This window comes from Ursus americanus, chromosome 3, assembly GCF_024610735.1.
Source record: "Ursus americanus isolate L20-20 chromosome 3, mUrsAme1.1.p, whole genome shotgun sequence".
Taxonomy (NCBI): Eukaryota; Metazoa; Chordata; class Mammalia; order Carnivora; family Ursidae; genus Ursus; species Ursus americanus.
Window position 1 is genome coordinate 42,692,292 of NC_142129.1, and position 23,890 is coordinate 42,716,181.

Here is a 23,890-nt window from a genome sequence, read left to right on the forward strand (position 1 = left end):
TATAACTTCTGATCATGCAAGAAATAACCAACTAAAACTGCAAATGCATAAAGTAGAAAGTGGAAGCCCATTTCACAAACTGCAGAGATTTTAAAATTAGAGTGTACTCAGCCAAACTTTTTTAACATATAAATATCAATATATGCATTTATTCACCCTAATACCCTTAGTGTTCCTAAAATTCGTTAAACACAAACACTTAATATTTACTTTATTTCCATGAAGGTGTATATAACTCAATGAGTTTAGCAGCTTCAGTATCCCACATCCATCAGAAGTCAGTTTTACATTGAATAGTTTCAACTATTATTCTCGTATGAAGCAACCAAATCAATGAAGAATATTTACATCTGAAATTCAAACTTGAATAGATAATTACTATTTTTCATTCTAAGATTAGTGTCAGCAAAAGCTATTCACACTTTCACTTTCATCTTTGCCAATGTCCAAAAGGAAGATATATGAATACATATACACACACAAATTAATTCCAGTTTCTAGTAGTTCCTAAAACCTAGTTCAGCATATACCTATCTCAACAATATTTTCAATTCTTTAAATTGCTCTCTCAAATTCTCCTAATCCCCAAAACCAAAGTTACATATCTCTAATAAAACAGAATCCTAGCTTGTAACTTTTATGTCCCAAATACGTAGTACCATGGCTCCTAGTTTTTAATAACTAACTGAACACATCCTTTCCAGAAATCCTTGACGTGATAATGATCTATGATGTAGTATCTTCAATAGAAAACGTCAAAAGCAATAATACCATAGTTTTACTTACGAGAGGTTTTAGAAGCAAGAAGAGTGACTCGGGACCCTCCTAAGAAGCGAAAACCCATTACATTCACCTGATCGTCTTCTGACTGACTGGCAAAGCCTACAAAGAAAAGAAAAACAAAGGTCACCTTATATAACCACAAAGAAAAACACTTAATATTTGAAATAGGAAGTTTAGTTGATGACAAGTATTTTTTGTCACCAGTCATGCTGAAAGCCCATGTATGAATTAGAATATATAAGCTGATTTCCATGGTAATTCCCAAATGCTTAAATCTCTCCCTCACAATAACACTCTGAATCATTTAATCTCCTTCCTTCTACTGCTTCATTCTAGGTTTGAGGCAGGAAACGCACAAGATAAATCTAGTGCACCTGTCACACCAGAAAGCAAGGAAACTACCGGTGACTAGTAGAGTAGTACGAAAGTAAAAGCCAACTTAAAGAGATTAACTGGCTAGAGATGAAAATATTTGAGTATCAAAAAAGTGAAACACATCAAAAATATTTAAAGAACACATGTTCATATTGATACTAAAAATGAAAAAGGCCAAATGTTCACTAATGGAGGCTTCTAGAGAATCAACTCAATATTTTAAAAATCAGTAAGACAAAGAACCAAACATTTATCCAGATGATCCTACTCAAACTGCACCTTATAGCCAACAGTAGATAAGGGAAAAGTTCTCTGTATAGAAATAAGCTAGCAAAATATTAAAGAAAGCTTGAAAGAAATAGATATCATTTTTCAACCTCAATAAATTTAATGGATCTCAGCATTAAAATCAATGGTTGTTCCATAAATGAGTGATTAAGGAGGGCACATATTGCATGGTGCACTGGGTGTTATATGCAAATAATGAATCGTGGAACATTGCATCAAAAACTGGGGATGTACTGTATCGTGACTAATATAACAAAATAAAAATTATTTAAAAAATAAAACAAAATAAAATAAAATCAATGGTTGTTAACATACAAAAAGAGAGAGAGAGAGAGAGAGAGAGAGAGAGAGAGAAACAGATAATATGTACTCCCTGCTGAAAGTATATACTACCAATTCATGGGAGCAGTGTGGTCAAAATAATCAATCCTGACTCTAATACCTCTAGGTGCAACTACCAGTTAACAGGCAATAAAGTGGACAGAGAAACTATTAAACATCACAGGGATGTAATCAGCAAAATTCAGAGTGTGGGAAACTCACAGAAAAAATAATCTTACTCTTCAACAAATCAACTGAAAATTAAAAAGAGAGAAGGGGGAAACCTATAGAAGAAGAGATAACAAAAAATTTATATCAAAAACTGCAATAAATGAACCACATTTGAATCCTGACTCAAAAACAAATAAAAATTGTAACAATGAAGACTTTCACTTCAGGCCAAGGTGAGGAAACCAGGACCAAATTTGCCCTTCTACTTATAACAACTAAAAAATGGGACAAAATATATGAAACACTTTCGAAGAAAATGGAGGCCAGGAAATGACCAACAGTGATCCCTGACAAAGAACAAAGTGAACCCTATGAATGCCCCAGCATACTTCCTAGAGAAAATTTCCAAGCCACAACACAGGGAGGGGTAATCCAGGTGCAACCTAACATTCTTCCCAAGTTGAAGAGTTGGGAGTCTGGGAAGGCTAAAGTATCAAAAGTTCACAGGACAGAGTATCAGAGAGGAGAGAGTTACAAAGAGAGGAAAAAAATACTTGAGAAAATAATGACCAAAATTTTGCAAATTGGATGAAAATTATAAACTACAGATCAAAAAATCTTAACAAACCCCAAGCATAAGAAAAATAAAAATAAAACAAGGGGCACCTGGGTGGCTCAGCTGGTTAAGCATCTGACTCTTGGTTTTGACTCAGGTCATGATCTCATCGGTCATGACATCAAGCCCCAGGCTCAAGGGGAAGTCTGCTTGAAGATTCTCTCCCTCTACCCATCCCCCAAGAATGCATGTGTTCTCTCTCTCTCTCTCAAATAAATAAATCTTAAAAAAAAAAAGCAAAACAAAACAAAAAACAATATGAAGGAACACCAAAATTAAATTGCTCAAAGAAAAAAACCTTAAAAGCAGCCGAAGGAAAAATGTGAAGTTACATACAGAAGAACAGCATATGTCTTGTCAATGAAATGCCAGAAAATAGTGGAGCAATCTTTAAAAATTAAAAGAAAAAAACTGTCAACCTACAATTCTTTACTCAATGAAAATATCTTCCAAAAAGATGAAAAAAAAACATTTTCAGACATAAGAAAACGAAAAAAATCAACGGTGTCTATGCACTAAAAGAAATGTTAAAGAAGAATTTCCAAAAAAAAAAAAAGGAAATTGATACCAGATGGATATCTGGTTCTGCAAAAAGGCATGAAGAGCAGTAGAAAAGGCGATTACATGTGTAAATATATAAAATTATTGTCCTTATTACTAATATATCTTAAAAAATAATCAACTGTTTAAAGCAAAATTTATAACAATGTATTATAAGTTAAAATACATGTGGATATAAAAAATAAGACAACAAGAGCACAAAGGCTGAAAGGGGTGAAACGGAAGTAGAATATTGCATGATTCTTATACTATATGTGATGCACTATAACATCACCTAAAGATAGACTGTGGTAAGCTAAATACATACACTGTATCATGCATCCATGTATTTTTAATGGGGAAATACTGCCTCAAGGGGGCAAAAATCGATTCATGGAGCTCAAAAAAAATCTTACTCATTTAATCTATAAAAACAGACATTCATATAGAATATGAACAGATCCACAGGATATCTGTGCTACTGAAAATGTATGGAGAAGTTAATTAGGGAAAAAGATGTCTAAAAAGGCTTTTTGGGAGAGCGATAATAAAAGAAAGGTTGAGAAACACTGCTATAAAACATTGCTATAAACATTGCTATTGATCAAAGAAACAACTAAAATAACACTAGATGTTATAGTGAATAATACAATAAAGGAGGTAAAATGGAATCACAAAATACACTCAATCCAAAGAATGCAGAAAAGACAAAACAAAAAGAAAACCAAAAAAAGGAGCAAATTAAAAACAGAGAGCAAGATGACAGATTTAAAACCAACCATACCCATAATCACATTAAAAGTAAATGGTCTGAATACCCCATTGAAGGCAGATACTTTCAGATTAGATTTAAAAAGGCAAGGCTCAACTGTATGCTACCTATAAGAAACCTACTAAACATAAAAATGTAAATAAAAGTAAAAGAAGAAAATACACAAGCCCTTGTAACACTAGGCAAAAGAAAGTTGGGATACCTATACCTATATATTATAATATATATATAAACCAAATAGATTTCAGAGCAAAGAATATTAACAAGGATAAAGGACCATTTCATTATAATCAAGAGAATATAACAATCCTAAACTTTTATGCACCTAAAACAAAGCCTTAAAATAACCGAAGCAAAAACTGACAGATCCTCAAAAAGAGAAACAGATGTATCCTAGCTGAAGATTTCAACACCCTATTCTCAATAAATGACACAAGTAAACAGAAAATTAGTAAGAATATAGAAGATTAAAAATACTATCAGAAAACTTGCTTTAACTGACATTTATATAAAATTCCACCCCACAATGGCAAAAAAAAATCCATAATTTCAAATGCACGCAGAACATTTATAAAGACAGTCCTAACATTTATAAAAGCAGACTTTAAATAAGTATCAATAAACTTAAAAAGATTCAAATCATACAAAGTATGTTCTCCTACCACAATGAAATTGAGTTACAAGTCAATAACAAAAAGATCTATGGACACTCCCCAAGTGTTTGGAAACTATATACCATACTTCTAAATAGCACTACTGTCAAAAAAGAAATGAAAGGAAAAGTTTTAAAGTGTTTTAAACTGAATGAAAATGAAAACACAACATTTTATAATTCGTAGGATGCAATTAGGGCAGTACTTAGAGGAAATTTTAAAGCATTATCCAAGTATATTTTTAAAAGAATAATCTCTGCTTTCACCTTAAGAAACTAGAAAAAGAGCAAATTAAACCCAAAGTAAGCAGAAGAAAGGAAAATCAGAAAAAAAACAAAAAATGGAAAATGAAAAAGAATAAAACCAAAAGTTGTTTTTTTGAAAAGACAGATAAAATGGATAAATTTCTCATCAACAGACCAGGAAAAAAAAAAAAAAAGACACAATTTACCAATCCTTTTTTTTTTCTTTTTAAGAGATAGAGAAAGAGAGTAAGCAGGGGAGGGGCAGGGGGAAAGAGAGAGAGAATCATAAGCTGGCTCCCTGCCCAGCATGGAGCCTGATGTAGGGTTCAACCTCATGACCCTGAGAGCATGACCTGAGCCTAAATCAAGAGTCAGACACTTAACCGACTGAGCCAACCAGGCGCCCCTACCAATACTATTCATGAGTGAGTTGTCATCACTACAGATTCTATAGATATTAAAAGGATAATATGGAAATATTATGAACAATCTTATGCCAGTACATTTAACAATTCAGATGAAATGGAGACATTTCTTGAAAGACATAAACTAACAAGGCTCACTCAATAAGAAATAGATAACCTGAATATTCCTATATCTTCTGAGGAAATTGAATTTGTAGTTTAAAAACTATCCCATAGTGAAAACTTTAGGTCTCTGGTGAATTCCACCAAATATTTAAGCAAGAAATAATACCAGATCTACACACTCTTAAAAAAAATTAAAAAGAAAATATTTCCCAACTCTTTCCTTAAACTCCACAATAATGACACATAATTATAAAGAAATAAAATTATAGATCGGGGTGTCTGGGTGGCTGAGGTGGTTAAGCATCTCACTCTTGATTTCGGCTCAGGTCATGATCTCAAGGTCTTTAGAATGAGCCCCACATCAGGCTCCGTGCTCAGCGGGGAGTCTGCTTGAGATTCTCTCCCTCTCCCTCTGTCCCCCAGCCCTCGTCCCCGCTCACACACGCTCTCTCTCTTTCTCTCTCAAATAAATCTTTAAAAAACAAGAAATAAAATTACAGATTAATATCCTTCATGAACACAGATGTAAAAATTCTACACTAAAGGTTACCAAGTTGAATAAATAGTATACTGAAAGGATAATACATCTTTCAGTGTGATTTATCTCAAGAATGCACAATTATGCTAAAGTCCAACAATTAATCAATGTACACACTTATGAGCATAGCATAATATATAGAGTTGTTGAATCACTATCCTGTACACCTGAAACTAATGTAGCACTGTGTCAACTATACTTAAAGTCAAGGGGCGCCTGGGCGGCTCAGTTGGTTAAGTGTCTGCCTTCGACTCAAGTCATGATCTCAGGGTCCTGAAATCAAGTCCCGTGTTGGGCTCTCTGCTCAGTGGGGAGCCTCCTTCTCCTTCCCTCTCTGCCCCTCCCCACTGCTTGTGCACTTGCTCTCTCTCCCCCTCTCTCTCAAATAAATAAAATCTTTAAAAAATTAAAATAAAGTAAAAAAATTTTTTAATTTTAATAAGTCAAAAAATGTATCAGTGTAATCCACCTATAAACAGCCTAAAGAAGAAAATAATACAAATATCTCAAATGATGTAGAAAAAGCTTTGAAAAAATTCAATATAAAACAAACTCTCAGCAAACTTGGTATAGAAGAGAACTTCCTCAAATGGTATAGGACATCTACAGACTACCTACAACTAAAACATAATGGTGAAAGACTGTCCCAGAGGTTTTAGCCAAGATAAAAAGCTAGCAAGAAACAAACAGAATCTCTAGATTGGAAAGGAAGAAGTAAAATGGTTTTCATTTGCAGATCACATAATCTTTATGTAGAAAATCTGAATGAATCTACAAAAAGGCTAGTAGGACCAGCAAGTAGTTTAACACTGTTGTGTAATGTAAGATTGATATACAAAACCCAGTGGTATTTCTACATACAGGCATACATACCTCACAGATACTGTGGGTTTGGTTCCAGAACACCATAATACACTGAATATTGCAAAAAAGAAAGTAAAATGAATTTTTTGGTTTCTCAGTGCATATAAAACTTACGTTTACCCTATACTGTAGTCTATTAATTATGCAACATTATGTCTAAAAATACAATGTACATGCCTTAATTAAAAAAGACTTCATTGCTAAAAAATGCTAACCATCATCCGAGCTTTCAGTAAATGTGACTTTTTGTTGGTGGAAGGTCTTGCCTCAGTGTTGATGGCTGCTGACTGACTGATCAGGATGGAGGTTGCTGAAGGTTTGGATAGTTGTGACAATTTCTTAAAATAAGGCAACAATGAAGTGTCTCGCATCCTTTCACAAAAGATTTCTCTGTAGCATACGATACTGCTTAATAGAATTTTACCCACAGTAGAACTTCTTTCAAAATTGGAGTCAATCCTCTCAAACCTTCCAACTGCTTTATCAACTAAGTTTGTGTAATATTCTAAATCCTTTGGTATCATTTCAACAATCTTCACAGCATCTTCACCAGGAACAGATTCCATCTCAAGAAACCTCATCAATAAGAAGCAACTCCTCATCCCTTATGATCTCTTTATCATGAGATGGCAGCAATTCAGTCACATCTTCAGGCTCCACTTCTAATCCCAGTTCTCTTCCTATTTCCACCACATCTGCAGTTACATCCTCCACTGAAGTCTTAACCCTGCAAGTCGCCCATGAGGGCTGAAATCAACTTCTTCCAAACCGTTGCTCATGTTGGTATCTTGACTTCTTTCCATGAATCAAAATTGTTCTGGAATAATGAATTCTTTCCACAAGGTTTTCAATTTACTTTTCCCAGATCCATCAGAGAAATCACTCTCCATAGCAGCTACAGCCTTAAGAAATGTATTTTTTAAATAATAAGACTTGAAAGTTGAAATGACTCCTTGATCGATGGCTGCAGAATGGATATTGTGTTAGCAGGCATGAAAACAACATTAACCTCATTGTCTATCTCCACCAGAGCTCTTGGGTGACCAGGTGTACTGTCAATAAGCAGTAATATTTTGAAAGGAATTTTTTTTTTCTGAGCAGTTCTCAAGAGCAGGTTTAAAATATTAAGTTAACCATGTTGTAAACAGATGTGGAGTCATCCAGGCTTTGTTGTTCCATGCATAGATCACAGGCAGAGTAGATTTAGCATAATTCTTAAGGGTCCTAGGATTTTTGGAACAGTCAGTAAACACTGGCTTTAACTTAATCACTAGGTGCATTAGCCCCTAACAAGAGGTCAGCCTGTCCTATGAAGCTTTGAAGCCAGACACTGACTTCTCCTCTCTAACTATGAAAGTCCTAGATGGCATCTTCTTCCAATATAAGGCTTTACATCTACACTGAAAATCTGTTGTTTATTGTGGCCACCTTCATTAATTATCCTAGCTAGATCTTCTGGAAAACTTGCTACAGCTTCTACATCAGCTCTTGCTGCTTCCACTTTGTACATTTATATTATGGAGATGACTCCTTTCCTTAAACCTCATGGAACAACCTCTGCTAAACCAAATTCTTCTTCTGCAGCTTCCTCACCTCTCTCAGCCTTCACAGAATGGAAGAGGGTTAGAACTTAGCCCCAGATTAAGGTTTCGCTTAAGGGAATGTTGTAGTTGGTATGGCCCTCTATCTAGACCACTCAAACTTTCTCCATATCATCAATAAAGCTGTTTTGCTTTCTTATCATTCATGTGTTCACTGAAGTAGACTTTTAATTTCCTTCAAGAACGTTTCCTTTGCATTCACAACTTGGCTAACCATTTGGTGAAAGAGGCCTAGCTTTTGACCTATCTCTACTTTTGTGACTGCCTTTCTCCTTAAGATTAATCATTTCTAATTTCTGGTTTAAAGTGAGAGACATGTGACTCTTTCTTTTACTTAAACACTTAGAGGTTACCATAGGGTTATTAATATGCCTAATTACAATATTGTTGTGTCTCACGGCATATGTAGGCCTGAGGAGAGACATAAAGACAGAGGAATGGCCAGGGGAGCAGTCAGAACACACACAATATTTATCAATTAAGTTTACCACCTTATATAGGAGTGGTTCATGGTACCCCAAAACAATTACAATGGTAACATCAAAGATTACTGATCATAGATCATAACAAATATAACAATAAAAATTTTCAATTACCAAAATGTGACACAGAGACATGAAGTGAACAAATACTGTTGGAAAAATGGTGCCAGTTGACTTGCTTGACCCAGGGTTGTCACAAACTTTCAATTTGTAAAAAATTCAGTATCTGCAAAGCACAATAATTCAAAGCACAATAAAATGAGGTATGCCTGTACTAGAAAAGCACTACTTGAAATTGAAATAAAACAATATAATTTGCAAAAGTATCAAAACATATTAAATACTCAGCAATAAATCTGATGAAAGATTAGTAAGACCTGTACATTGAAAACTATAAACTCTCACTGAGAAAAATGAAATAAGCCCTAAATAAATGAAGGTCTCTATTTTCATCTTAAGAAAGTAGGATTAGTAGAGCAAATTGTACCAATTTCAATATTGTTAAGATGCTGTTTCTCTCCAAATTGTTCAATAGACTTAATGCAATCCCAATTCCAAATCAAAATCTCAGCAAGCATTTTTATTAACTGACAAAATGATTCTAAGATTCATATGAAAATGCAAGGGATCGAGAATATCCAAGACAACACTGAAAACAGAAGAATGAAGCTGGGGAAATTATACTCCCTGACTTCTGGACATACATATTTACAGTAATTAGGACACTATACTATTGGTATACAGCAATACTGGTGGGCAAAGACAAACAGAGCAATGGAATAAACTAAAGAGAGCAGAAATATATATAGTTTTTCAGATGATTCATATAGTCCTATGATACATAGTCAGATGATTCAACAAAGTTGCAAAGGCAATCCAGCGAAAAAGGATAGTTTTTTCAAAAGTAGTGCTGGAACATTAGATGCTCATATGTAAAAATAAGGATTTTATCCATATCTCACACCATAAAGAAATACCAACTCAAAATGAAATAGAGACCTAAATGTAAATTTAGAAAACTCCTAGACAAAAACATAGCAGAAAAGCTTTGTATACTTGAGGGAAAGAATTTTTAGATATAACATTAAAATCACGATTTGTAAAAGAAAAGAATTGATAAAATTGGGCTTTATCAAAGTTAAGAACTTTTGCTCTTCCAAAGACATTGTTACAAGAATGAAAAGATGTGCCACAGACTTGGAGAAAATATGTGCAATTCATATAATCTGATAAATGACTGAGAAGGCAGACAAAAAAAAGAGTACATGCTAAATAATTCCATCTTATAAAATTCCAAGAAATGCAAACTAATCTACAGTGATAGAAAGCAAACCAGTGGTTGCCTGGGAATGGGGGATAAGGGGTTATAAAGGGGCACAAGGAAACTTTTTGGGATGATGGATATTTTCAGCATTGTAATTGTGGAGATGGTTTCACAGGTATATACAAACATCTAAACTCACCAAATTGTATACTTGAAACATTTGTATGTAAGTTATATTCCAATGAAGTTTTTCTTTAAGATTTTTTTTTTTTTTTTAAAGATTTTATTTATTTGACAGAGATAGAGACAGCCAGCGAGAGAGGGAACACAAGCAGGGGGAGTGGGAGAGGAAGAAGCAGGCTCATAACTGAAGAGCCTGATGTGGGGCTCGATCCCATAACGCCGGGATCACGCCCTGAGCCGAAGGCAGGCGCTTAACCGCTGTGCCACCCAGGCGCCCCTTTCTTTAAGATTTTATTTATTTATTTGAGAGAGAGAGGGAGCATATGCGATCAGGGAGGTGGGGGTTGAAGGGCAGGTAGGAGCAGAGGGGGAAGGAAAGGGAAGGAGAAAGAACCTCAAGCAGACTCTATATTGAGCATAAAGCTTGAGATGGGGCTCGATCTCAGAACCCTGAGATCATGACCTGAGCCGAAACCAAGAGTCAGTCACTTAACCAACCAAGCTCCCAGGTGTCCCCCAATAAAGTTATTTTTTTTAAAGAGCAAAAAATATACACTAGAACTGTGTTTGAGAATTAAAGAAATGTATTAAAATGTTCCAGAAGAAAATATAACTAAGTATCTTATAATCTTAATAAATAGGGGCCATTCTAAGCACAACATGAAACCTGAAACTATAAAGAAAGCAATTAATAAAATTAAATTTTAAATTAAATTTTACTATATAAAAATGTAAATCTTACATATTAAAAAAGAATACAATTATTTAAAATTACAAAATGTCTATGCTGATAATTTAGAAATGCAAATTTTAAAAAAAGATGTCATTTTTCATCTATGTCAAAAATTTCCAAAATCCAGCTGCTACCCTTGGTATGAACCCTGATGTTGGGCATATAACCCGATAAAATTATTCTGGAAGGAAGGTTGGCATTTAAATAAAGTTTTCAAATGTGCATACTCTTTAACTGAGTCATTTGTCTTCAAGGAATTTCTCTAAGGACAAACACAGAAGTATCAAAATAAATAAATAAATAAATAAATAAATAAATAAATAAATAAATAAATAAATAACTATATACATGGTACCTCCAAACAAGGGGATGTTATGTAATCATAAAAATATAAATTTATTGACAAGGAAAATAGCCACATATTTGAGTAGCATAAAAGACTGTTACGATGGCATGCTATTTGTTATTCCATTTAAGTTAAATTTTTGTGTAAAATTACTGGTATCATGGCATACTCTGAATGTCAGCTAATTTAACATCTATTCCCCCTTTCCCTTAGTCCACCTATATCACTTCTCAGCCTCCTTTCCAGCCAGAGGAGGCTATGCAGACACTATTATGGCTATTGAGATCTAAGTAGAAATTTCCTAAGAATATTATAGAAACATGTCTTTCTGATAAAAGTTATAGTCATTGCTATAGCTACCTCTTTCCCCTACCTCTTGCCTTGTAGTCAGTTATGATGACCGAATTTGAAGCAGTTTATCGTCATGTGCCAACCAAAACACTAGAGGAGGCACAGTGCAAAGAAAGAAAAAAGCTGGGTCTTTGATAACATTCGTAAAGCACTACACCAGCTTCTACTGCCCACTTCTGGACCTCACTTTATATATATATATATATATATATATATATATATATATATAGTATAAACATAACTTAGTGCTTAAAGCACCCCAGATGGTTATTTATATATACATAAGTAAATATATAGCCATTAAGCATATTAAAGCTTTTTATAATTATAATATTCTCTAAAGGCAAGGATTTGGGTACTAGATACCTCCATTCTAATATTGTTGATAGAGTTAACTGATAGGGCCCTTTAGTCAGTTTGACATTATATTACAAAAACTTTAAAAATATTCTTATCCTTTGTTTGACTCTATAATTCTACCTTTAGATGTTCATCAAAGAAATAATAATAAATGTGGAGGAGTACTGCTACAATATATTTACAATATTAGTAAACTGAAAACAACATGTATGTCAAAAACGTAATGCTGGCCAAAAGATTTTATAGTATGCAATTATGATAAACTATTATGCAATCCTTAAAATCATGTAATAAAAATATCTAATTATATAGAAAAATACTTCACATCATTATGCAAAGTAAAATCCTTTGGGGGTAATGAAAGATATTTGTATAAAGATTAGGAAAATGTCATGAATCATAAGTAGACATTGCTGGATGGTGGAATTACCAGTAACTTTTGTTTTCTTCCTTTTGGTTGTCCATTTCTAAATTTCACATTTCTTTTGTAATAAGTAAAAGTTTTTTTAAATATATCTATATTTGTTCAGATCAAAGAACTAAAATAAACAAATAGGAAGAGATGTAGATTAAAGCTAGTTTTATTTCTTCTCTATGATGCTCATTAATTGGTTTACTTCAGTTAAAAAACAGATTCACAATAGCAACTTCATCTGACATCAACATAGTAAGTCTTATACATACCAAGAGTGAAAAGCACTCTCAAGAAGTAAAAAGTGAAAAAGTACCAAGAGTACGTATTTTAAATAATTGCAGGATTCCATCAGGTCCAATATGAATGCACGTCCAAGGACTCCAAAAGGGAACATGCTAAATCATACACATTGGATCTGGGGGAAAATTTTTTTTAATTTGTCATTGAGTCCCATTTCTAGCGTGAGTAAGAAGCAAATATATACTGATAAGCCTAAGATAACCTGTGACATAAAAACAATTGAGCCCAAAATCAGGAGGAAAATGGATGAGTTATCTAAACTTTCCTTAGTTCTTCTTGTCTAACCCATATCTTACAGAGATTATCTCTCTGGTTAAAAGCATCCATTTTTATTCAATCTCTGTTGGCTTTCATCTACCTACAGTAAAGAACACCCACTCAGAAGCTATGGTCTTAAATATTTTTCAAAGGTACCAATAAGTTCAGTTTGCAACATGCAATTTCCAACTATATTCCCAGGACAGTGTAGGAAACCCAAGGAACTAATACATTTGTATAAGGTGTTGTAAAGATAGTGACTCTTTCCACCTTTTTTATAACCCAAATGTGTTATAAGAAAATTGACTGAGAAGAAAGAGAAGGGAAGGGAGAAAGAGAAAGAACCAAACAGTATAAAAATATTTGTTAACAAAGTGTGTGTGTGTGTGTGTGTGTGTGTGTGTGTGTGTGTGTGTCCAAACTCAATTCAAACTGAAGAATAGATTAATTGTAATAAAGAGTATTTAATTTTGGAGATTTTTCATTGAGTTAAATATAAATAAGCTTTTTAAACACTTCAAATTAATGAAAAATAAATTTTAAGCACTTTAAGTAGTTAATAACACAAAAGTTGACTTACCATAAATTTCTAAACCTTGTGGAAAATACTCTTTGTATTCTAAATCCTATCCACTAATGCCAGAGTAAGGATGCATATCATAGTCAACAGTGCCAATTTTTAATAAGGGATTTAAAAAGGCTGATTTAATTCCCCGGTTTTTTTTTAATTCCACCCCATCACCAGGAAAGTTAATACATGCTACACATTAGAAACCCTGGTTACTAAAGATGTTTTATCCAATCAACACTTCTCCCTTTTCTAAGCTACTCAGAAAGAAAAACTGACACCTGGAGAAAGTCACACCTTCACAAATTACCCCAAATTCACTGTGATATTCAAGCTTTATATACGAAGCCCCTTTCAAAGGATCAGAGCCAGAGAATTGAACAATTGCCCCCTCCAGCTGCTGGAGAAAGTAAAACCACAAAGAGCATCTACTTATGAGATTACTTTTTAGGGGCATAGAATATACTTTAAAAAGGAACATAGCCAAAAACCTACAATAAAGATGAATAATAAATATTTACATTCCAAGCCAAAAAATTCCACAGTTTAAAAAGAAACATTTGATGTTTTCATTTCTGAATACTGAAGCAAAATAATGATTATAATAATTTTAATCAAACTTAAAAGGTACACCTTATTACCTTGTTGATATAAGCTATTTGCCTTTGAACAGGCAAACAAGAGAGAAAAATCTTTGAGGCATTTTTATATTCTGACTTAACAGTTATCTGATAATTACCCTATCATTACCTGCTGATGAAGGATTCCATTCTGAATTCTTAACATTTCTGATGTTACAGGCATGTTACTTCAAAAGTCCTACCTGGAAAGAGACTGAGAAGACTAACTGGAGATTTGTTGGTATCAATAGTTAGTTTGTGGCTTGCAGTTTTTGAAGGCTGACCTGGTAGACAGATTAATTTCAGGGGAAGTCTAAATTTACATTGGATAACCCGAGGAATGCCTGAAATAAAAAGAGAGAAATGTAGATTCACAGATATGACAGAAAATTGGACTAAAAATTTTTGAATTGATTTAATAGTTTGAGTATTTAAAATATATCTTATTTTAAAATTTTGCCCCTGCTCATTTCACTTACCATAAATGAAAACTACAAAGTATTATCATAATACATATTTTTATATTATTGTCAAAAAGTTCAAGACAAAAATAAAATCCTAAAAAAGAGTACAGGCATGAGGTCTGCCATTAATAGCACATTTTTAAAATTATCACAGTTGAACACTACGCAAAACAGTATATTTACTCAGAAAGGGAGACAAACCATAAGAGACTCTTTCATAGGAAACAAACTAAGGTTGCTGGAAGGGAGGGAGTGGAGTGATGGGGTAACTGGGTGATGGACATTAAGGAGGACACGTGATATAATGAGCACTGGGTACTACAGAAGACTGATGAATCACTGAGCTCTACCTCTGAAACTAATAATACACTATACGTTAGTTAATTGAATTTAAATTAAAAAAAATTTAAAGTGCAAAAAAAAAAACCTAGTATATTTAATTTTATATTCAATTACGGGTCATTCAACTGAATTTTTCAGGACATTTACAGGCATATTGAAATAGGCAAATAAATAACAATGAAGAGTTTTATGTCAAAATTAAAAGTTTTTAAGATCATTCTTGTCTTATTTTTACAGAGAATGAAATTGAAGCCAAGCAAATTAGGTTCTCTACTTATAAATTTAGCAAAGCAATTCTACGACTTCACTGCTCTCTCCTTTTATTCTAGGATCCCACCTTTGGATAAGATAAAAGGTAATATACTGAAAACTTTATCTTAGTATATGGCTGTAGAGAAATGAAAAACTTAAAATGTTCTACTCTACTTGATGTATCCACACATTAATTCCTTTATTTCTTTAGTGGAGTCAGTGAGCAGCTTAAAAATAGCAAAAGCAGAAGCAGTTAAAGCCTGGGGACATGATCCCAAAGCAGGATCCCTAGAATTAGCAATATATTCTGTTAATTCCAATTGGAGTTGTGGGGCTTGCTCGACATCCAAGCTGGGAGTACATTTTCCAGCACTACTTATTCACGAGGATAGTGAGAGATCATCAACAATGGCAAGCATACTGATATATGAGGTCAATTAAATACTTTTTCAGAGCATGTGGAGCATATTTGTGATTCTCTTCAACATAATCTATTACCCATTAAATTTTACATAGCTCATTTTTTGCTCATAACCAACAGATGTTAAATTCACTTCTCCTGGAATCCTAGATGCAAATTATTACTGGTGTCTCTTCAGAAAAGTCCCAAGGCATTATTTCCTGACATTCTGTGAGGTTTTAGAGGCATGTGTATTTGTACTTTACAACGATGAAATGTTTTGACTCAAAATATTATGGTAACATGATCTAAGCTACTGCTCAAACCACAACTATCAATGTCACCATAAAAAATATTACAAAGCATTATTTTTTCCAACTTCATATATTCCATATATCCCCAAATAATGGAAATGTACCTACTAATATGTTTCCTCTACAATATATAAGTTACAGCCTCAATTAATAGATGCAGCCTGGAAAGAACAAGGAAACTAAAATCTATTTCCATTTCCTTCATTTTTAATGAATGTAGTAATGGAAAAAAATCCTTCATCTTTTGACTATTCTGTACATGCATGAAAAGAAGCTTCCTTTCTATATACTTTCACCCAAAGTCTAAGCTAAGTGTTCAAACAAAATTTGACTAGAAATGTCATTCTAAAACTATACTGCTGAAACTGTGGCTCAACTTCACTTGGATCAGATAGATACTGCTTGAGTTGGTGGTAAAAAAAATAATAATAATAATAATAATCACAATCAATAACACTGGCCTTATGTTACTGAGTCTATATATTTGAAGATTATTACCCTAAATCTCCAAGAACTTAGAGCTAAAGAAACTGGTCCTATATATATGTTTTCAGAAATTGAAACAAATGGCTTGCAAGCACTATTGAACCCAAGAAGGGAAATACATTTTAACTCAATTCACAACTCAGGTCAGTTAATGACAATATCACACACTAGGGCAATGGTCTGCAGTTGCTAAGATTTGTAGAAACCCTCCAGAATTTCTTTTCTCTCCAGGAACTGTAAACCTGTTTCATAGGACATTTGGAAAGCATTATTTTGAAAAATGATGACACTCATACTTAATAAAATGATTATGGCTATTCTTTAAATGTTGACAGCTTGAAAAGTTTTACCATTGCAGGGATGGGGGAAGAATATGAAAAACTTTAAAACCCAGTTTAAGGAAACTATACCTTTAAAAAGAAAAATTGCAATCCCAGTATTTAATACTACTTCCCATTAAATTAAAACCCCAGTCTTTTAAAATACAACCTCCAGTATATAGACATGGGGCTTATCAGAGGCACATTTCTACTGAGCTTTACATCTTCTTGAAAAACCTGAAATGTAAATTTGGCTACCAATTTACTCTTCAGGTGTGACTGCATCTAAGAACCTGAAGCCAGACGTACAGAGGTATGTGTGAAAGCATGCACGCATGTACCTATAATAAGGAAGGAAATAATTATATATATTTAAAGACTTTTCAAATTTGCTACTAGAATAGCTTTCGAATTAGTTGAAAGTCCAATTGGTCCTAACTTTGCCTACCATCAGTGATATTTTCTCTATGTAGTTGGCAAAACAGTCTCTGTATCTGGCTTATTCAAATAACTCTCTGGGTTAGTTATGCTAAGAAAAAAAAATTTAGGTCATTTATAATACTCAAATATTGGCCTACTTGTTCATCAGACTGACTTTGTTCTGCAGTTTTTTTACCAAATATAATCACCTCTCCTTCAGACACTTCCCTTTCTAGCCTAACAGAGGAAATGGATAGTCGCAACTACTCTGGTGCAATTAATCACAAAATTATTTAACACTTAGAGAGAAAATTCACATCAAAACCACTCTTGACAGAACAATTTCTCCAGGAAGAGAATTCTAATTATACCTGGCACACCCAAGAGCCCAGTATCGCTGTCAAGAGAAAAGCCAAAATGTTCTTTGGGGGAAAAAAAAGGAAAAAAGAACATATATATCGGAGTAGAATAACTATATATATTACACATCTATATAATGCCTTCAGAACTCTTTCCAGGGGCCTGCTAGAGTCATTTCATTTTGAAAACAAGGAACCCCAAAGCAGTAGCAATGTCTGGGAGCCAGAACTTCCTTGATCCCTTCCTGTTATGTCTGGCTACGTACTGTGCCCCATCTGCAGTCATGTTTTACACTGCCCATGTCATGTAACTTTAATGCAGACATAATGGAGACTAACTCTTATGGGACAACATAAAATCTCCTTTGCTTCTCTTTTTCCACATGTAAAAGCAGGATGCTTATCTGCAAAGAGCCTGAGCAGATCAGGCCAATAAAATGGACCAGTCTTTGAAATTTGAAGCCTTGTGTGTAAGTTAAGATCTAAGTGGCAACATATTATTTAATCTTCCCAACAAGGTGAAGCTGAATATTTCAATCCTACTCGCTAAAGCTTAAATATAATTTAAAAATATATCATAAGAGATTATTAGCTTTGTATTGAAATACTCAAATTTCCATGTATTGTGATTTTTTTTCCTCATGGTTTGGGCTGAATTTACAGTACAAAGGAGTAAATTCCTTTCAATAATAACCTTTACTAATTTTTTAAAGTTAAAATAAATCATTTAAATAATATGGCATTTTACAAAACTTAGTATAAAATCTTACCAGCTAGATCCAATCTTGCCAAGTAAAATATAAATCATTCATTGTTAACAGTTATTTTTAATAACCCAAATCCTAATTTGACAAGCATATTTCATGTTATTAAGCTAAACAGTCCTTTTAAAATGTTTCTCTTATAAATATATTTTCACCTCCCAGATACAATGCAACTAGGGTTGTTGGCATTACCAAAACTGTATGAATAAATTATTGCCATTGTTTTTAAAATATTTTATTTATCTATTACTAATTGATATTGTTATCTAATATTTATCTTAAGATATCTAATAAACTGAGATAAACCAACACATTTAGTCTGTGTCTAGAAAGAAAAATAATCAAAGTAAGATATACTCTAAGTGCTTGTCATCTGCCCTCACATTGCACAATTCAAAGATGTGAACTTGAACCCTGCTCCCAAAGAGTTCAAAATCTATTAGGGAAACCTAAGGAAAAAACTTAATGAAATTCATATTATGATAGGTATTGCAGCAGAGTCATAAATAAAGGATTTGGGGAAAACAAAATAGGTAACAATAAACACTGGCCCAGGCAAGTTCAAGGGGTCAGAACCTTGATGATACTGCCCCACAAATTCTAAACAAGGTAAGAAACAGGCCCACAGAATATGTGCTCATGGTGCTCTGATTAGACAGAGCAGTGGATCTATTTAGACATATAGAAGACAACAAACATATAGAAAACAAACAATTTGTATGTCTCAAAAGATGTGTGCATCAGTACAGGAAGTATATAATGTCAGTTTGTGCTGATATTAATGACGATAACATTGATCACTTGGTTATGGTAGTGTTACCAAATCATTCCTGTAGAGATATTATTTTCCCTTATAATTAAAAAGTAATCATTAGCCATCAGGGAAATTCAAATCAAAACCACACTGAGATGCCACCTTACGCCAGTTAGAATGGCAAATATAGACAAGGCAAGAAACAACAATTGTTGGAGAGGATGTGGAGAAAGGGGATCCCTCTTACACTGTTGGTGGGAATGCAAGTTGGTACAGCCACTATGGAAAACAGTGTGGAGGTCCCTTAAAAAGTTAAAAATTGAGCTACCCTATGATCCAGCAATTGCACTACTGGGTATTTACCCCAAAGATACAGATGTAGTGAAGAGAAGGGCCATATGCACCCCAATGTTCATAGCAGCATTGTCCACAATAGCTAAACTGTGGAAGGAGCCAAGATGCCCTTCAACAGATGACTGGATTAAGAAGATGTGGTCCATATATACAATGGAATATTACTCAGCCACCAAAAAGAACGATTTCTCAACATTTGCTGCAACATGGACGGCACTAGAGGAGATAATGCTAAGTGAAATAGGACAAGCAGAGAAAGACAATTATCATAGTTTCTCTCATCTATGGAACATAAGAAGTTGGAAGATCGGTAAGAGAAGAAAGGGATAAAGAAGGGGGGTAATCAGAAGGGAGAATGAAGCATGAGAGACTATGGGCTCTGAGAAACAAACTGAGGGCTTCAGAGGGGAGGGGGGTGGGGGAATGGGATAGGCTGGTGATGGGTAGTAAGGAGGGCACGTATTGCATGGTGCACTGAGTGTTATATGCAACTAATGAATCATGGAACTTTACATCAAAAACCAGGGATGTACTGTATGGTGACTAACATAATAAAAAAATATTATTACAAAATAAAAAAAAGTAATCTATGAGGGAATGTTTTGAGACTGAATATTCTATTATTCCAATGAATTTAGTGTCCATTGATGAATCTTGCCTGAACTAATTATTATACAAATTTTGCAAAATAATGATTCTCTAATTCTATCACCCATTCTACATTTATTAGCTGACCTCCTTTTGTAGAGTTTTCCCTCTATACATGCCTTTATTTTATCACTGTACTCACCGATTCTATTTCTGTCTTTAATATATTATAATATATTACCATTATGATTTTGATACTCAAAGTGTCCCATTTCTAGCCAGTGGAAACTCCTCCACTGGCTTCTGAATCATTGTGATGTACTGTGATCATTTCTTGACCACTTCTTTGCTTTCTGACCCAACAATATAGGATAGGCTCTCTTATTTTCCCTTCTCTATACCTGGAAACAGCCTTTTCTCTAAGAACCCTGACCCCTTTGACTAGAGATGGTACTCAGATATGAAGATCTGTGCGACAGAGGTGCTCATTGCTACTGAGCTGAAGCCTGAATAGGTCTCTGCCCCATCTCCATCGCCTCTACTCTACTCCACTGCAACAGCCTCCAGCTGCGCTTCTGACAGGCAATCTGGCTTTCCTCAAAAATTAGTTCTTCACACTGAAGTCAGAGTGATCTTTCAAAATACAAGTCTGTTCCTGTCCTTTCCGGACAATGGCATGTGTGTGCATGTTCGCTTCCATGCACTTCATGACATACTTAAAACCATTTAGTGGCTGCCCTTTGGTCACAGAATAAACATCAAAATCACTAGCATGATCAGAAAGACCCCACATGGCCTATCCTTTCCCTATACCCTAGTTACATTTTGACCACTTTACCCCAGCCCTCAATCAATTAAAAAAAAAGAAAGAAAGAAAAAGAAGACAATTAGAATTCAGTGACGAACACCATTTTTCCCTTATTCTTTCTTTATTTTAAGTAAAATAATAGCAGAGCATATGAGTAAATCACCAATGACTTACAGATATAAGTGGTCAATGACACTTTAGTTTTTGTTTTTTTTTTCCAAAAAAGTCATGGAGCTTCATTCTTTCTCATGACTCTGAAACAACTAATAATGAATGACAAGTCTTTGTGACAGGAAACATTTATGATCCTCTCCACAGCCACAAGAAGACACTGAATCATCATCCTAAAGAAGTTTCTATAGTTAAAATAACAGTCTGTAAAAATAGCTCATTCATGGTAAAATACCAGTTTAATTCACTGACCAAATTTCAGTTCTGAAATTCATTTTATTCTAAATTATCTTTTCACTTACCATCAGGATTTCGATCTATCCACCAGAGGCAATGCAAAAAAAGGATAGGGGAGAAAGAATGAAACAAATTATTTGCGGTAAAATTACAACACAAATTTAATACACATCTGCTTAAAAATACAAATTAAAATTTTCAAGAGTCTCTCATAATTTAAATGTCCCCAATAAAAATAAGTCCATTCACAACTGAAGAGTATAACATGAATAAGTGAAATCTAACAATATATTTGCACATTCATTCTCAGAAGCCCAGGACAGTGTATTACTCCAATGTAAATATGGAAAAGAAAAAAAAAAAAAAGAGGTAAGGTATATGATCTAGATCAAAAGCAAACCAGACTCAATATGTAAACAACATTAAGAGGATTAAATCAATTGTTGGGAAAAAATTTTGAGTGCAAGGCCAAATACACAGTATTTCCAGTTACTCTCGCTTATGTTATCATTTCAGTCAGTAGATACTACTATGGACTAATGTCTCTTTGTTTTTGTTTTTGGCTTCTCTTGGTATTCTTTTACTTTTATAGATTTTCTTACATTTTAATTTCTAATTAACTTTCAACTAATTAATGCTATGCTCTTTGGTTTAGCAATAATTTATAATCTTTTAAATTCTGTCTATAAAATAGCATAATAGTTAAAAATGGTATGTGTAACCATACGCTCACAGACTGACTTTACAACTTTCTAATGTATTTTTAAAGCATTTTGTCCACTTGCTATGTAACCCATTTCTCTATTTTAAATTCACATTCAACCAGTGTCACCCCTTTCCCTAAAAACAAATGAAATACTTAGTTGAATTAAGGCATCAACATTATCTACAACATATATTCAAAGTGTAACAAGGATAAAAAGTGTTAAAGTGCCTATGATTATTGAGATGCTCAATTAATGATAAATGAGGTAGAGATTTTAGCCAAATATTTCTTTCTTTTTTATTTCACAACTCAAAATTAAAATAACATTAAAACTTTCAATGTTCTTTTCAGAAATATCCAACTAAAAAGGTCTATCACTCTTTGATGCCTTTTGGAAGTTTTGTATTTCTTTCTGAAGCCAGCTTTCTCAAAGTCATTTAAACAAAATATTTACATAACCCCAAATTTTGAAAATATAAATAAATTATTAAAGTGGTCAATTCTGGCTAATAATGAATTTTTGTAACAACTTAAAGCAAAATACTTACAAAGCAGAAGAAACGGATTTTGAAAACATGTATTAAAGTTAAAAATCATCTCAGAATATAGAGTTGTCAATGCATAAGTCAGAAAATTCACTTAGACAAAATTAAAACTATAATTACTTTTAAAAAATTGCGACATCAATGGAAAAGAAAAAGGAAATTAAGGGCATCTCTAAAAGTTTTAGAACTAAAAAAACTGTACAGAAATGTTTAAAAAACACAAATGCAACATTGCTAAAATATCCTATTATCAGTTACACTATGTTAAAACATTGAAAAAAACACTAATTATTCATATTCTATCAATAAACAGATTTTCAAACAGTTAATATGAAAAATTCACTGCACAGGGGAAAAAACAAACTATAAAATTTGACCAAACGAAGTTGAAATTTACACTAACTGAATTTCAACTGGACTGAAGATAATTTTTTTAATTTAAAAAGAGTTCCTTGAAAAAAACAGATCAAATTTTACTAAATCTGTTCTTAAATATTTTAACACATATGATACTAAAGAGTTTCATTTAGTCATTAAAACAGTGTCTGAAACTTTGAACACTGCTTTATATTAGAGCAATCCATACTAGTCTTTTTCACTAATTCAGACTAGGCTTTTCTTCTTTGTTCAAATAAGTGAAGTCTAATACCATTCTTTCAGTGTGAATAAAAATATATCATATTCGCTATTAATTGAAAAGACAGATTCAAACATTATATGTGGAAATCAGCTAAACAGACTCACCTCTAATAATTCATAACACATAAAAGTAATTTGGACATACGATTTTATTTAACACTAGGAAAGAATTATTTTTCCATTTAGTAATATTTTACAATGTGTTTTCAATCGTAAACACTTAAACATTTAACTCATAACTTCAATAATTTAAAAGGAGTAATTAGGCTTATAAATCTGTGAACAACTGTGTGTTTACCTGATGGTCTGGTATAAGAAACAACAGCATTTCCTTCCAATTCAGGCGGTGTGTAACTCCCTTTCAGATAAACAGAAAAGGCTACTGTTCTACTCATCTCTGGTGCTATAAGCAACGTAAAAGTAATATTAAGTTACAAAATTTTGGACAATTATCACTAACAACAGTTAAAATTATGCATACACTACATGCCAGCTAGTATCATAAGCATTTTACATGGATTAATTTACTTAATCCTCACAATAACCCAGTAAGGTGTGTACTGTTATTGTCCCCAATTTTTATGAATGAGGAAACAGGCTACGGAGAGATTAAGAAGCTTGCCCAAGATCATATAACTAATCTAAAACTGGGAACTGACTCCAGAACAAGGGTGCCCATATTCTACATCACTGCTTCTCTTTAGTCAGATGAATAGGCAGCATGATCAGAGAAAAATGTACACAAAAAGGCAAGAGAATTTGGGAATGGGGATTAGTACACTGCAGAGGA

At 33.4% G+C, this 23,890-nt stretch overlaps 1 protein-coding gene across 5 annotated transcripts in view; it reads right to left on the reverse strand.

The window, feature by feature from the left end:
- BBS9 (Bardet-Biedl syndrome 9) overlaps positions 1–23,890 on the reverse strand; it is a 417,930-nt gene that overhangs the window by 220,973 nt on the left and 173,067 nt on the right. For all 5 annotated transcript variants that reach the window (XM_045792884.2, XM_045792882.2, XM_045792886.2 and 2 more), the window contains 4 exons: positions 23,399–23,503; positions 21,276–21,290; positions 14,381–14,521; positions 787–882 (listed from right to left, as the gene is read on the reverse strand). In XM_045792884.2, the coding sequence (XP_045648840.1) occupies positions 787–882; positions 14,381–14,521; positions 21,276–21,290; positions 23,399–23,503 (357 nt within the window). The remainder of the gene's footprint in view (positions 1–786; positions 883–14,380; positions 14,522–21,275; positions 21,291–23,398; positions 23,504–23,890) is intronic.